Consider the following 17,504-nt stretch of genomic DNA (forward strand, 5'->3'; position numbering starts at 1 on the left):
TCAAATTTGGCTGGATCACAGGACATGGTGAAACTAAGATTGAAGGTATTGCTATTTAGACACTGCACAAAAGTATGTAGCAACTCATTGGAGCCACTCCAAACCATGAAAATGTCGATGTAACGAAAACCAAGGGACCACATGATCAAGGAATGGAGCCAGATCAGAAGTATTGATCATAAGTTCCCACTCCCCCAGGTACAGATTGGCGTAGGATAGGGCACAACAATCCCCATCGCTACGCCTTCTACCTGGAGGAAGTGGGAACCATTGAAAGTAAAGTAATTGTGATGCAAAACTAAATCAAGTGTGTCAATAATGGTCATTGAATATATGTTCAAAACGACTTTTCTCTGATAAAACTTGTCTCATGCACACCAAACCCTTATCATTTGGAATATAGCTATATAAAGCTTTGACATTGATTGCTGCAAGAATCGCACCACTTGAGACCTGCAGACCATCAATGTTTTGGAGAAGTGGAGAATATGAATTGTGTCCCATATATAACTAGGGATACTTAAAACATGGGGGGCGTAAATAGCCATCAATGAGCTTGCTCAAGTTTTCAGTCAGAGACCCATTGCCTGATATAATGGGCCAGCCTGATAAATACCTTTGTGCAGTTTGGGAAGTGAATAAATAGTAGGTGTGCGTAGAAAAGGAGTGCAGATGAATTCCCATTCATCTTTAGAAATTAGCGTGTGGTAAAAAGCTGAGTCTACAAGTTGGTAAAATTCCTGCTGGAACTTGTCATTTTTGTTTGTAGTAACACGGGAGTACCAGGATTTATTTCTCAGGATTTTGTTACACATATGAATGTATTGGTCATTATCAAGAACCACTATATTGCACCCCTCATTGGAGGGCTTTATAATGATTGTGTAATTGGTGGATAGATTGTGTAACATCTGCTGTTCTTGCACAGAATGATTGGAATCCCAATCATGCTTAATTTTGATATTCTTGATTTCATTAGTAGTAAGCTTAACAAATGCTAGAACATTCAAGTTAAGCCCCAATACAGGAAATTTATCTGACTTTTTGTTTACATTGGGCATACTAATAGACCTGGTTGAGAAGCTGGTTTGATCAAGCTTTTGCAATAACTGTTCCAGATCTATACGATCAATAAGGATTGGGGCAATTTTCCTCTAGAAGTGCAATAAGATTATCTATTACTTGCATTTTCTGCAGTTTAAGTTGTGTTCCCTCTTTGATAGTTTTAGAGTAAAGCTGTTTAAGAATATTTTTTCTTGCAAAAAGCTGTATGTCCTTTATCACCTCAAATTTATCAATGTCCTAATTTGGACAAAAGCTAAGGCCCTTAGTATGTTTTTTTCAATATCATTAAGTGGATATTGTGATAATTTAAACAACATTACTTGAAACGTCCTGTTCGGATGATAGCCTAGATGTACTTAGATTGGTACATGGGTGCTCGGTGCTGTGGGAGGTTGCTCCTGACCTGGCACAAAAAAAAAAAAATACCTGGTGTGGGATTAGAGGGTAGTGATAATATACTTGAGATACCTGGGATATTGGAACATGAGGCTGTCATGAGGCTGACTTTTTCAGCCAACTTTCACCAAATCACGTTTTTTTTCTGCTCTTTACCCTTTGGTCAACTTCTGTATTGTTGTCTGATCTTTTGCATTGGTTCTGAGCATGCGTGTTCGTACTTTGTAAAAAAAAGTCCTATGGTTTTCTGTACACACGATTGGACTTTGCTCCATTGGACTTTTGTTGCCAGTTTTTTTCATTCGCACAGCCAACAAAAGTCTGATGAAAACCGAAAATGTTTGTCCGATGGAGCGTACAAATGGGGGGGGGGGGGGTCCAGAAAACAACTAGCCTCCATAGCTAATTCGTCCTGACCCATCCATCAATTTATCAGCCCCTTATGCCACATACACACGACCGGAATTTTCGATGGACTAGGTCCGACTGTCTTCCCGTCGGAGTTCCGGCGGACTTTCCGAATGAACGGACTTGGACACACACAATCACACCAAAGTCTGACGGATTAGAACGTGATGACGTACGACCGGACTAAAATAAAGAAGTTAAGTAGCCAATAGCTGCCCTAGCATCTTTTTTTTGTCCGTCGGACTAGCATACACACGAACGGATTTCTCAAAAGGAACTGGGTCCAGCAGTTCCAGCAGTTAAATTTAAAACATGTTTTCTTTCTAAAGTCTGCCGGAGTTTTGCCTTCACAGCTTTGTCCATGTTTTTCCATAGCACAGCCCTCCCTCTGTGTTTTGCTCCCCCAGCTAGCACACCCAGGACATAGGAACCGCCCCCTTGAGGGGCGGTGATGTTGGCTTGTTTGGCTCTGGTGTGTGATTTGCCTCTGTGCGCCTTCGGCCCTGTGCGCATCAGTGGGCGGGTGACACGCCGCGCCGTCACATAGTCGGGTTTGGCGTCTGGTTGCGATGACGTTATTCACACTAGTTTCTTGAGATAACAGGGTTTTCGGGCGTCGCTATGATCCAGCGCCATCATGATTGGATACACCTGTGTCGGTGGCGTGACACGAGGAACTGCTACATTTATAATATCCACAAGGTATGTGATACTTCTCTGTTGCTTGGGGCCTGATAACTTTCAATATTCTATGGGATAACTCTTCTTTCCTCCAGTACTAGATAAACAATATATATGATTCTTGATTTTAGGTTGAGGAAGGTAGAGAGACACAGGAAGCGCCAACCTGAGAGTAGTATATTAGATACGATTTATTAGCAAAGTAAGTAATCCACTTACAGGAAATAACATAAAAACATCATCTGTAAATGGTGGCGTCGGCGGGTGTCGATCGGCATCCAAAACGAGTATCTACGGATCTAGCAGATGATTGGGGGAGCCTCAATCCATTCTTTGGCCACCAGGAAATCCGTCTGGGCCACTGTGGAGTGCAGGGAGATGACTTCACCAGGAAGCAGAGAGACACCAGGGGAGAGTCACCTTTCTCCATCTAGAGTCACTTACTTTTTTGTCTAAATCCATTTTTCCAGACATTTCCCCTAGTAACATCTTCTTCTTGATCAGACTTTAGGTCATGACACAGAAAAGAATTGAACAGCTGACCTCATTAGCACACACCCTGTATCATCCACCCTCCCATTCCTAGGTGCACTTTTTTTTAATGAAAAGCAATAAATCAGTGATCACCCTTCTCACTTAATATACAATAAACAATCCGATTGCATAGTGTATGGCCATGTTTATACACCTAAAATTACTAGTTGCACTTTCAGTGCCATTAATTGTTAACGGTACACTAAACACTGAAGCAAACACATATTTTGCCATGTGAAAATATGAGGGGCACATAGAGTTGCCACCTCATCCCTTTAAACCCAAACACATATGAATTACCCAGGTTCTGAGGCTAATTACATGCAGATAAGGCACCAAGTGAGTTTAATTATCACCTTAATCAGCCACAGAAACTGTGCAATTAATATGTGTTGGGTTTTAAAGGGATGAGGTGGCAACCCTAGGGGCACATGCTGCAGTAAAAAACAAACAACTCACAAAACGCCAAAATGTTCCATTAACCACATGTAGTGCAGCCAATTTAAATCAGCAGGCTGTCCTATGCATGTCACAGGAAAAATGAGACACAAATGTGTGCTCCCACAATGCTAGATGTGAATAGGGCATGAAAGTGAAATTGGTGCAGTAACACAAGAACAATGAAGCTCCATTCACATCTGTGCGTTCCTTTGCATTTCAGAAATGCGCTGCATGAAATATCACAGTAAAAAAATACACCAAGCTCCACTCTAAAAAAAGAAGCTTCTTTGGGGCAATTGCCTATGTGTGATGAGTGAAAATGCCCCCCCCCCCCCCACGCAAAACAAAAAGAAATAAAATAAAACACATTTGCGAATGCGAGTTCCCGCTATGCGTTGTGAGCGGGACTTGACAGGGGAGTGTTCTGTCCACTCCCTCCTATGTACTTGTATAAAGATGGCCATACACTATGCAAGCTGATTGTGTGAGAAGGGTGATCACTGATTCCATTTCATTTAAAAAACATGCACCAAGGAATGGAAGGGTGGATGATGCAGGGTGTGTGCTAATGAGGTCAGCTGGTCAACTGCTTCCTGTGTCATGACCTAAAGTCTGATCTGGAAGAAGACATTACTAATGTAAACATGGGATTTAGAAAAGAAAAGTAAATGACTGTAGATTTAATGGAAAGCTTTGATATTTTTGCAAAACAAGTACATGAATGTTATATTGATGCATGGGGGAGCTGGAATTTAGAAAAAAAAGTGTACAAAGGTGAACTTACCTTTTAAGTTGTATTTAACCCCTTCATGACCAAGGGTAACACAAACTTTAACACCCAGACCCAATTTTTCAACTTTGACATGTGTTAATGAAACTGTACCTATGATCACAACTATTTTGTGTATCCAGGTAAATTGTGCATTGTTTTGTTCAGGACAAATTAGGATTTTATTTGGTGGTAAATGGTAACAGATATCAGATTTTTTATTATCAAAGTAAAATTGGGCCAAAGTAATTTTTTTTAAATTTAGCTGTACATTTCTTGCTATTACCATAACTTACCACCAAAGAACAACCCATAATAAATTCACCTGCTCTGATGATCACAGTGATACCACATATGTGTATGTTATTTGTTGTTTGTACCCATTGTAGGGCCCAAACACAATAGGGCACATTTTGTTCTACCTAAAACACTGATACAATATTAAAAAAATAATATATTTTTACTAAATCTTGCCTAAAATATGCTGACCCTGACATTTGACCCAACCTTTGACCCTGACCTTGACCCTAACACTAACTGACCTAGATCATAAATTGAACTAACTATTTTGTTCCTTTTTTTATTATTTTTTTACACACTTTTGGCTGTTTACTTCTTTCTCTCCTGAAAGGAGAGAGAGAAAACACAGGGGTGGGCTGCACAGTGACTGATTACTGTGATAGCCAATCAGAGGCTATCATAGCGATCAGGTAGCCAGGAACTGGGGGTCCCAGGTCCTGATCATTAGTATAAAACTTCGGGGCTCTCTGTGAGGCCCAGGTTTAAAGCCCCACCCCTTCCATTTAACTGTCAGTTGTAAAAACTACAGACCTCTCAGCCTAACATCAATAGTATGTAAACTATTTGAGGGGATGATAAGGGACTATGTCCAAGAATTTGCTGAAGAAAACATTAAATTATCACTAAAAGTAATCATCATAGGTTTACAAAATGTCGTTCTTGCCGAACCAACGTGTTAACCTTCTAAGAGGAAGTGAGCTGCCATCTGGACAAAGGTAGGCCTGTGGATGTGGTGTATCTAGATTTTGCAAAAGCATTTGATACTGTGCCCCACAAATGCTTAATCTACAAACTGAGGTCTGTAGGTATGGACCATAGGGTTTGTTCTTGGATAGAAAACTGGCTACAGGGGTCAATCCAAAGGGCAGTGTTAAATAACGTTTACTCAGAATGGACTAGAGTGGTAAGTTGGGTACCCCAAGGCTCTGTCCTGGGACTAATTCTGTTTAATTTATTTATAAATGATATAGGGGATGGGATAAATAGCTCAATCTCAGTGTTTGCTGATGACACAAAAATGAATAGGGCAATAACATCACAGCAGGATATAGAAACCTTACAAGAGGACCTAAATAAATTAAATTAACCGCTTCCGTACCGCCCACTGAATATATACTAATTGGACACAGCGGGAGCCAATCAGCTGATCGTTCACTGGAGAGATGGAGCAACGGTCTGCCTATGTAAACAAAGCAAACACTGACCTGTCAGGGAGCAAAAGAGAGATCTCTCTTTTCCTCCAATGTATCTGTCTTTCACACAGTTAGTAAGCACCTCCCAGGGACACACTTAACCCATTTATTGCCCCTGGTGTTAACCCCTTCCCTGCCAGTGTCATTTATATAGTGTCAGTGCATTTGTGTTAGCACTGATCACTGTGTTGGTGTCACTGGTCCCCATAAAGTATCACTTGATATCCAATTGGTCAGCTAAAAATCGCTGATTGTCGCCATTACTAGTTTAAAAAAAAATGCCATAAATCTATCCTATAGTTTGTAGACGCGATAACTTGTGCAAACCAATCAATATACGCGTATTGGGATTTTTTTTTTAATCAAAAATATGTAGCAGAGTACATATTGGCCTTAACTGATAAAGAAATTTGATTTTCTATTTTTTTTATTGGAAATGTTTAGTAGCAAAGTAAAAAAATATTGTTTTTTTATTCAAAATTGGCAGACTTTTTGTTTATAGCGTAAAAAATTAAAACCACAGAGGTGATCAAATACCACCAAAAGAAAGTTCTATTTGTGGGAAAAAAAGGACATTGATTTTGTTTGGTTAAAGCAACCAGGGCCGTTTCACAAAAATGGCCTGGTCAGGAAGTGGATAAAACCTCCTGAAGCTGAAGTGGTTAATCGAGTAGCAAACTAGATTGCAAATGAGGTTTAACTTTGAAAAATATTATTGCAAGTTACTCACTAGGGGAGAAGCTCTGGTGATTCCAGAATGGAGAAGGATCTAGTCTAGTTTCAAGTCTACAAGCTTGGAAAGATCAATTTGTAAATGGATAGAAAACTGGCTAAAAGACAGTGGTTAACGACTCTGATGCCGCGTACAGACAATCAGACTATCCGGCGGACTTGGTCCGGCAGACCAGAGTCCGCCGGACAATCTGCCCGTGTGTGGGCTCCAGCTGACTTTTTCTTTCCAAAAGTCCGGCGGACTTAGAAGTTTTGACTCAAAATTGTCAATCCGGCTGTCTGTGTGCTAGTCCGCCGGACTTTTGAAATGAACGGACTTGCCCACACGGAGAAAAGTCAGTTCAGTTTGAACGCGGCTCCAGGTAGCCGGGACTAGCGAAGGAAGTCAATGTCGCCACCTTCGGCAGTGAGATTGACACCTCGCTGGCCCCATCACCTGGTATGGACTTAAAGGGGAAGCCCTACACCGAAAAAACGGCGTGGGGGGCCCCCCGAAGTCCATATCAGACCCTTATACGAGCACGCAGCCCGGCCGGTCAAGAAAGGGGGTGGGGACAAGCAAGCGCCCCCCCTCCTGAGCCATACCAGGCCGTGTGCCCTCAACATGGGGGGTGCTTTGGGGAAGGGGGGCCCTGCAGCCCCCCCACCCCAAAGCACCTTGTCCTTATGTTGATGAGGACAAGGGCCTCTTCCCGACAGAAGACCGGGCCACCGCTAGTAAAAGAGCTGGAAGAAGAAAGCGGAGGCCCGGCAAGAAAAACCGAAGAGGAGGGCAAGACCCCCGAAGAGGAGGACAAGACCCCTGAAGTCGGAAGAAGACGCGGCGGCGGTGACAGAAGACCGGGCCACTGCTAGTAAAAGAGCTGGAAGAAGAAAGCGGAGGGCCCGGCAAGAAGACCCGAAGAGGGGGACAAGACCCCCAAAGTCTGAAGAAGACCCCCGGAGCTGTGCAATAAATTATTTTAAAAACATGTGTTGTGTTTTTTTCTTTACACTTTTTTTCAGCAGGTGAATGGGTAGGGGTACATGGTACCCCAATACTCATTCACATATGGTGGGGGCCGGTATCTGGGGACCCCCTTATTAAAGGGGACTCCCGGATTCCGATAAAACCCCCGCCCACAGACCCCGACAACCAACGGCCAGGATTGTCGGAAGAGGCCCTTGTCCTCATCAACATGGGGACAAGGTGCTTTGGGGTGGCGGGCTGCAGGGCCTCCCTTTTTTTCCAAAGCACCCCCCCATGTTGAGGGCATGTGGCCTGGTACGGCTCGGGGGGGGGCACTCACTCGTCCCCACCCCCTTTCCTGGCCGGCCGGGCTGCGTGCTTTGATAAGGGTCTGATATGGACATTTTTTCAGCGTAGGGCTTCCCCTTTAAGTCCATACCAGGTGACTGGGCCAGAAAGGCGTCAATCTTGCCGCCGAAGGTGGTGACATTGACTTCCTTCGCTAGTCCCGGCTACCTGGAACCGTGTTCAAAATGAACGGACTTTCCTCCGTGTGTGGGCAAGTCCGTTCATTACAAAAGTCAGGCGGACTCCCGCCATAGTCCGGCGGTTTGCCCACCGCACCTAGTCCGCCGGATAGTCCGATTGTGGGTATGGGGCATCACTCTGAATGGTCTAAGGTTATGCACTTGGGGGCTAAGAATATGTATGCATCATACATACTAGGGGGTTTTGGTAGATCATAAGCTTGAAGGGGTTGTAAAGATTTCAGGTTTTAAAAAACAAACATGTCATACTTGCCTCTGCTGTGCAGTTGGTTATGCAAAGAGTGGCCCTGATCCTCCTCTTCTGGGGTCCCTCAGCGACGCTCTTGACTCCTCCTCTTCTTGAGTGTTCCGTCGGAGAAGAGCTCTCATATGGGACACCCATGTGGGGGTGCTCATGTGTCCTGCTGCTGCGTCTGTTGACAGACAGCAGGACTCAGCTCCGCCCCTGGTGCTGCATCATTGAATTTGATTAACAGCAGTGGGAGCAACTGACTGTGCTGCTATCAATCTATTCAATCAGGACATGAGACACTGGCCGATGCTCGTTCCCATCCTGGGAATTATGGGGCTCAGGTAAGTATAAGGGGGGCTTGGGGGCACTGCTGCAGTAAAGAAGTTTTCTTACCTTAATGCATAGAATGCATTAAGGTGAAAAATGCCAAGGGTTTAGGACCCCATTTAATAATAGCATGCAATGCCAAGCTGCAGTTTCCAAAGTGAGCTAAGTCCTTTCTTGTATTAAGAGAAGTATGGACTCCAGAGATAGAGAGATATAATTTTGCCCCTTTACAAATCATTAGTAAGACCTCATCTGGAATATGCAGTCCAGTTTTGGGCACCGGTTCTCAAAAAGGATATCGGGGAACTGGAGAAAGTGCAGAGAAGGGCAACCAAACTACTAAGAGGCATGGAGGAGCTCAGCTAGGAGGAAAGATTAGAGCAACTGAATATATTCCCTCTTGAGAAGAGTAGATTAAGGGGGGGATATGATCAACATGTACAGATACATAAGTGGTTCATATAGTGAACTTGGTGTTGAGTTATTCACTTTAAGGTCATCACAGAGGACAAGGGAGCACTCTTTACGTCTAGAGGAAAAAAGATTTTATCTCAAAATACGGAAAGGTTTCTTCACATTAAGAGCTGTGAAAATGTGGAATAAACTCCCTCCAGAGGCGGTTCTGGCAAGCTCAGGCTTGGATTCTTTCCTAAATGTACAGAATATAACTGGGTACTAACATTAATCAGTAAAGTTGATCCAGGCAAAATCCGATGCCTCTGGGGGGATCAGGATGGAAATATTTCCCCCTGCAGTAGCAAATTGGAGCATGCTTTGCTGTTTTTTTTTGCCTTCCTCTGGATCAACTGTGTGCGTATAGGTTTGTGTATATGGGATTGTATTATTATTATTATTATTTTTTTTGGTTGAACTAGATGGACTTTTTTTCAACCTAACTATGAATGTAACTATGATCTGAGCATCCTAGTAGATGAGACTGAGCAGTAGTATGCACTGTCAAGCTGCGGCAAGCAAAGCCAGTAGAATATGAGCATGCATTAAAAAGGGATTTACTGCAGAGATAAAAATGACAATTCTACCTCTTTCTAAAACTCTGGTTCGGCCACATCTGGAGTATTACGTCCAGTTCTGGTCACCAATCCTCAGAAAGGATGTGCTGGAAGGGCAACAATGAGTAAGGAGGCTGGAGGACCTCAATTACCAGGAACAACTACAAGCGCTAAATGTATTCTTTCTGGAGAAGAGACACTTGAGAGGAGATATGATAGCCATATACAAATATTTCAATGGTAATCCTAGTGTAGGTAGGAAACTATTCAGTCTTGGGAGTGTAAGAGGACACAGGGCCACACAATGAGATTGGAAGAGAAGGGGTTTAACCTTAAGATGCGTGTGGGGTTTTTCACTGTCAATGCAGTAAGGATGTGGAACTCTCTTCCACAATCAGAGGTGTCAGCATGAAGTATTGATAGTTTTAAAAGAATCTTGGACATGCATATTAGTGGACACAATATACAGGGATATGTGAAATGAATATCTACATGAACACACACCCACACGGGTTGAACTGGATGGACTATTGTCTTTATTCAACCTTACCAACCATTTAACTGTAATAAAAAAATGTTCACTACTGGGAGCCTTTCCTTATTGACTTTGTGTACAGCTCACAGATCAGTGGGATGTGATTGGGATCCTGCAACTTCAGAAAGTTCAGGAAGACTAATGCCGCGTACACACGAGCGGATTGTATGGCGTACTTAGTCCATCATACAATCCGACGGACAATCCGTCGTAGTTTCCACTGAACGGACTTGACCACACACGGATACACAAACAGTCCGTCGAAAGCTTGCGCGATGACATGTACAGCACGTACGACGGGACTAGAAATAGGAAGTCCAAGACACAGCAAAGCACCCTTCCGCCGTGTAAATCCTTTCTGGACATGCGCCATTCTTAGTCCGTCGAACTAGCATACTGATGACCGTATTGTCCGCTGAAACCAAAGTACGACGGACAGATTTTTGGAAAATCCGAAATTCTTAGTACTCTGGAATGCACGCTAAAAAAGTCCGCTGAAGCCCACACACGAGCGGATTGTCCGCTGAAATGTGTTTCAATGGACTAAGTACGTCAAACAGTTCGACCGTGTGTACGCGGCATTAGAGTAACCATCTTTTAGGGTCACTGACACTTTGTACCTTCTTTTGTTCTCCCTCATAATTTGGTGTTCTGGGATGGTACACACTGCTCTACATCAACTAAGGAAGTTTCTCCTGAGAAAGTGAATCATTCTCATGAAAACAGAGTCCCAGTGCTTTATATGCAGTACCAAATATACCTGATCAAGTACAACAGGGGGAAAGACTTTGTGTTGATTTTTTTCCTTTCTTTCATGTTTTGTATATGTTGCAATGTTATGATTTTATTTATGTATGTGTAGTATTTATTTTTAAATATGTTGTAATAAATATTTACAATTTCTTCATAGATTGTATAGAATGTAGATTTGCACCTTTGGTGGCAGAAGAGTCTAGTTTTTTGTATTTGGATAGTATTTATAGCATTTAGCAGGGATGGTTGCATTCTTCCACTGCCGCCTACACACGACTGGACTTTCCGGCAGACTAGGTCTGAAGAGATTAGTCCGTCGGACAATCCAATCGTGTGTGGGCTAGTCTGATAGTTTTCCGAAAAATAAATCTGGACCTAGAAATAGAATATAATGTTTAAAATCTATCCGACGGACTAAAATCGGGAAAACCGTTCGTCTGTGTGCTGGTCCGACGGACCAAATACGAAGCAAGGGCAGCTATTTGCTACTGGCTATTGCACTTCCTTATTTAGTCCCGTTTACGTCATCAGGTTCAAAACAAACAGACTTACGAATGGACTTAGTCCGTTCGTCTGTGGCCAAGTCCGTTTGTTCGGAAAGTCCGTAGGACCCAAGGGGGATTTTTGTGTGATACATTAAATGTACCTCAACTTATTTTCTTCTTCACAATAACTTTTCCCCCAGATTTGTGGATGTGCCCTGAACACCTACGTCAGGATGGAGTTTCACAGAAAGGTGATGTCTACAGCTATGGAATCATAGCACAAGAAATAATCTTACGGAAAGATACATTCTATACAGAACAATGCCATGACACCAAAGGTAAAATAAGAATGCACAATTACTGTTTAATTTAGCAGATTGTTGGCTGAAAAACTAAATTAAAGTGGAGTTCCACGTGTAGCAGCCGTAACCCGTTGCAGGGCGGCCTTGACTTAATGGGCTTACCGGTTACCTTCTCCTGGCCTGCTCTTCCGCATCTAGGGGTTCCCAGGGTTAATACCCAACGACTTGTACACTGACACAGATAAAGTTATTTGAAAAGGTTTTATTTTGCAGTAGAACTTTCACAAAACACAGTCTCTTTGGGAACAGAGAGCACGGGTGAAGAACTCAGGTACCTTGAACTGCAGGTTTAATAAAGTCTCTACTTCCACCCAGAGAGTAGCCACTCACAGCTGGGTACTTCAAGGCTGAACAGACCTCTAGCCAGAGGTCATGGCAGTCAGCATGTTGACTCAAACCTTAAACAATCAACTGAAGATAAACAGGAACCTTTTTCCAACCATACCTGAAACTTTTTCCTCTTCCTTTGAGGTACTGGAAAAGTGTGGACTCATCAATGTCCTTCCCAACTCAGTAACCAGGCACTTCTCATGATGCCACTTGCCGGCCTTCCTCCGAAGAGTCCTCCCCCAGTCACTTGCATGAGCTGTGATGCCCCTCCAAGCCGAGAGCACACCAGGACACTCTGAATCCTCCCTCAGTTACAGAGCCTTGGACCAGCCGGTTTCTGAGACTCGGGAACAGAAGGTACCCTGCCCCAGACTAGTCAGGTCTATCAGGGGCTACTGACAGGAACATGCTGCGGGATGTCAAACACCCCGTGACCCGGTCCTTCAACCAGAACAGACCACACAAGTCCCTCGAACAACTCCGGAGCCCCGAACATGTGACCCACACCTGCTTAAGTACCCCCTCCCAGACTCCTCAGCGGGCCCGGCACTCCCACTGATTGGCTCCGAGAGGGCCATACCAAAACATCCAACCAGGCCTGGTTCTAGCCTGTCATGTGCACCTCACCACTCACATGACCAGGCAGGACATCAATCATGGCCTGGCCAGACTGGTGTTAAGGCTTACCTACACAATTAACCCTCAGTACTGTAAGGTCCTGAGGCAAAAACTAAATTTACAAGGCGTGTGACATTTGATCTCAAATGCTATCTGCTACACACCCAGAAATGGAACTTCCACTTTTTGGAATCCTCCCCCTCCGGTGTCACATTTGGCACCTTTCAGGGGGGAGGAGGGAGCAGATACCCGTCTAATGCAGGTATTTGCTCCCACTTCCTGGCATAGATCACTGCAGCGTTTGTGGTGACCTACGCCACTTCCGGCGCTTGCACTGTCCTTTCCCACTGTCTTCTGGGAGACAGAAGACAGCAGGGACCAGTGAGGACACGCAGTGCGACTCACGCATGTGCAGTAGGGAGCCAGGAAGTGAAGCCGCATGGCTTCACTTCCTGATTCCCTTACCGAGGATGACGGGGGCAGCTTCCGAGAGCCAACGGACAGATCGGCTTTGGCTGTCGACATCGCGGGCTCCCTTTCCAATGCACCAGGTACTGTATGCACCCACGGAACCTACGGGAGTCAACAATGGACTGTACTTCATACTCCTCATGGTTCTTAACCTGTACATGGTGAGGACGTGGCACCGAGGTGGTAAAGTGGTTGCAGACCAAAGGTTTTAATAAGGAGACATGGAATACATTTAAGATACGCATATTAGAAGAATGGTCCAAAGCGTAAGCCACTGGGTTAATCCTGCAGAGAATATGGAAAGGGCCAATAAACCGAGGTGCCAACTTGAGAGAGGGAACATGGAGTCGGAGGTTGCGAGATGACAGCCAGACCATGTCCCCAACCTGGTAGGAAGGCGCAGGCAGGTGTCTGTGGTTACCATGGAGTCTGTACCTACCATTGTCATGTTACAAAGCCTCCTGGACTTGTGACCAAGTGGAACGAATACCACGGAAATGTTCCCCCAACATAGGAATATTCTGCGGAACAAATGAGTTAGGCAACATGGAAGATTGGAAACCATAGTTTGCCATAAATGGGGACAATCGGGAAGCAGAATTCAAGGCACTATTATGAGCAAACTCCGCCCAAAGTAAGAAGTCTGACCAGTTGTTATGATAGTCAGAAATATAGCAACGTAGGAACTGCTGCAAGGACTGGTTGGTTCGTTCTGTGGCCCCATTAGACTGCGGGTGATACGCAGAGGAGAAAGCAAGTTGAATTCCCAAATGTGCACAAAAGGCTCGCCAGAACTGGGACACAAACTGGCCACTCCCCCTGTCTGAGACTATCACCTTCGGTAGCTCATGTAAGCAAAAGATCTCCTGAGCAAAAATGGAAGCCAGTTCCTTATAAGTGGGCAACTTAAGTGGAATACAATGAGACATTTTCGAGAATCGGTCAACCACCATAAGGATAACTGTGTTGCCCTGCGAGTTTGGTAACCCCACAATGAATTCCATAGCCAGATTGGTCCAAGGCCTCTCTCCATTGGGTATGGGTTGTTGGGGACCCACTGGAAAGTGTTGTGGAGTCTTACTCTGAGCACAAGCGGAACAAGCAGCTACGAAGGGGGCTACATCAGCACCTAGACTAGGCCACTAGATTTATTGAGAAATTGCCCAAGAGTTGATTCTTCCCAGGCCAGCAGCTTTGGGAGAATGAGAAGTCTGGAGCGCAGCAGTATGGAGACTCTCAGGGACAAAGCAGCAAAGGAGCATGGACCCGAGCGGCAAGAATTTTGTCACCCAATGGGTAAGTGAGACTGGTGCTAACCATGGCCAAATTATGAGCAGGAGGAATCGCAAGAACTGGAAGCAGCTCCATCTTGGAAGTGTAGGAAAACTGTAGCAACAAAGCGGCAGCCCTTACATTCTTTGTACTAGGTAAGTATGAGACAATGTAATTGAAACTTGACCAATAAAGAGCCCATCGCACCCTTCTGGGAGAGAGGCATTTAGCCTCAGACAAGAATGTGAAATTGTTATGGTCAGTAAGAATGAGAACTGGTACAGTGGTACCTTCAATGAGATGCCTCCATTCCTTGAGGGCTAAAATGATCGCTAACAATTCTCCATCTCCAATGTCATAATTGCACTCCGCAGGTGACAATTTCTTGGAAAATTAGCCACAGGGATGCATAGCATTCTCAGAGGTAGGACGTTGAGACAGAAAGGTGCCAAATCTAGTCTCTGAAGCATCAACCTCAAGGATAAATGGTAACGTAGGATGTGCCAACACAGGAGCAGAAACAAAGGCAGCCTTGAGACTCCAAGGCCTTAATGGATTCCGGAGACCAACTCTATGGGCTACTGTCCTTTCTGGTCATATCAGTCAGGGGTTTGATCAGGGATGAGATGTTGTGAACAAACTACAAGCCGAGAAAACTTTGCAAATGAAGTATAATTACAGGTCGGGGGCCACTGTAGGACTGCTGAAAGTTTCTCTGGGTCCATTTAAAAACCAGCAGTGGAATTTACATAACCTAGGAATTTATCCTGTTCACGAAGGAACTCGCACTTCTCCAACTTACAATAGAGTTTTTTTTCTCAGCTTCCGAAGCACATGACAGACAGACATCTGTGTGGTGGTTCTCCAGGGACTTGGAAAATATGAGGATATAGTTGAGATAAACCACCACACATAACTACAACAAATCTCAGAGGACATTGTTGATAAATTCCTGGAAAACGGCCGGAGCATTGCAAAGGCCAAATGGGATTACAGGGTACTCATAATGGCTTGTTCTGGTATTAAACTCAGTTTTCCATTCGTCAGCCTCCTTAATCCCCGCGAGATTGTATGCTCCTCTCAAATCATACTTTGTGAAAATCGTTGCTCCCTTGAGGCAGTCAAATAATTCTGTAATCAATGGAATTAGATAAGCATTCTTAATCATGAGACAATTGAGACCCCTATTAATCAATACAAGGTCTCAGTTCACCACTCTTCTACACAAAGAAGAAACCAGCACTGGCAGGAGACGAGGATTTGCAGATGAAACCTCGAAAGTGTGTCTGCAACATACTCCTCCATGGCCCTATCCTCTGAGACCAACAAAGGGTAAACCCAGCCATGAGGGGGTATGGCACCAGGTTGAAGGTCAATTGCGCAATCTTATGACTGGTGTGGAGGTAAAACTACTGGCTTGAGCTTTGTCAAAGACATCACTAAAATCGCTGCACTCCTGCGGCAAGGACAGTGAAGAGGTGCACAGGACCTTAGCCACCTTCTGAAAGCATGTCTTACTGCATTGCGGTGACCAGGAGAAAACCTCAGCATGAAGCCAATCAAAAGAGGGTTTGTGCCTCTGTAACCAAGGATAAACAATAACCAGTGGAAAGTTAGGTGAGCAAATAAGTTGGAATTGAATTATCGCATGGTGAAGAGCCCCTACAGCCATGAACAACGGAGCAGTCTCATGAGTCACATTGGCAAGTAAAGTGGCATGCAGCTGCAGCAGAATCGAGTGCTTCGATACAAAGGCAGCATTAATGAATAGGCCTGCAGCCCAGAGTCGATTAGAGCCTGTATCTCGACAGGCGACTCAGCTCAAGAAAGGGTAACCGGAACCAGGGGCTTATCCTTATGGATAACTGGGGGTGAAACAACGCCACCTAAGGTCTGTCCATGACAGGACCTCAAGGTTCACTGGATGGGTAGGACAAGACTTCAAAAAGTGACCTGCCTGGCCCCAATAAAGGCACAATCTCTCCATCCTCCTAAGGGCTCCCTCATCTGCAGTGCATGGGTTCACCTTCACTGACCGACTCGGTACCAGGAGGCATGAGAGGTGAGGGAGGCAAGGGTGGGACTACAAAGCTGGAGACAAATGTACAGGAGGCTTCCGCAAGCGCTCCTTAAAACAGAGTCTTTCTCTGAGTCTGGAGTCAATGAGGAATGGTGAATGTGATCAACTTCTTCAGCTCAGATGGTATCCGAGAGACCATGAGAAAAGGCAGCCACGAGGGCCTCATTGTTCCAAGCAACCTCTGTTGCCAGAGTACAGAATTCAATGGCATAATTGGCAACAGTTCTCTTACTGTTTGATGGACATAAGGCACTTGGCAGCAAAAGCAGAGCTTGCAGGAATATCAAATACCCTTTTAAAAGAAGCCATAAACTCTGGGTAACTCTAGACAATGTTTTTTTGCCTCTCCCATAGAGGGTTTGCCCAGGCCAAGGCTCTCTCAGAAAGCAAAGATATCACAAAACCTACTTTGCTTCTGTCATTGGGAAACAGACCTTATAGAGATATTACTCGAGGTGGGTGCCTGCACAGAAACTGGAGCAGCAGCAGGGATGGCCTGCAACACAGGTTGTACCGGAGTATCCACAGTGGGGGATTCCAGGTGAGCCGTGTGACTCGGGAGCACCTGCAACACCATGGCAAACTGATCCATGTGGTGATCCTGCTCATCCAATCTGGAAAAAATATTACCAACAAGTGGATTGACTGAATTCATAGCCTTCGCCTACTGTCAGAAACCATGAATCACGCAGAGACAGAAGTACAGTTAAATCACACTTGTTTAATAATCAAAGTAAATAGAACAAACATAGTCAAAACATAGCCAAAATTTGGTAACCGATACGGATAGTCAGACAACCAGAAAGTCAGGAATTGGTGTAGTGGAACAGCAAGCAGGATCTGGAGCCAGAAGGAGCATCAGCCAAGCAAGACTTTAACAGGCATGCAGGAGAGAATCTCAGTGATGTTGACCAGGTGAAGGCAGAGATCATCTGGGCTGGATGGCTTAAGTAAGGAGGACTAACGAGCAGGATATCATAAACAAGCGAGTCACTGTGGAGAGATAGGAGCTG

At 44.5% G+C, this 17,504-nt stretch overlaps 1 protein-coding gene across 1 annotated transcript in view; it reads left to right on the forward strand.

Annotated features, from left to right (window-relative positions):
- GUCY2C (guanylate cyclase 2C) overlaps nucleotides 1-17,504 on the forward strand; it is a 1,344,189-nt gene that overhangs the window by 721,196 nt on the left and 605,489 nt on the right. The window contains exon 18 of the mRNA XM_077452503.1: nucleotides 11,559-11,696. Within this exon, the coding sequence (XP_077308629.1) occupies nucleotides 11,559-11,696 (138 nt within the window). The remainder of the gene's footprint in view (nucleotides 1-11,558; nucleotides 11,697-17,504) is intronic.

The sequence above is a fragment of the Lithobates pipiens genome, unplaced genomic scaffold, assembly GCF_037356315.1.
Source record: "Lithobates pipiens isolate NorthernLeopardFrog02 unplaced genomic scaffold, aLitPip1_a1.2 Scaffold_23, whole genome shotgun sequence".
NCBI lineage: Eukaryota > Metazoa > Chordata > Amphibia > Anura > Ranidae > Lithobates > Lithobates pipiens.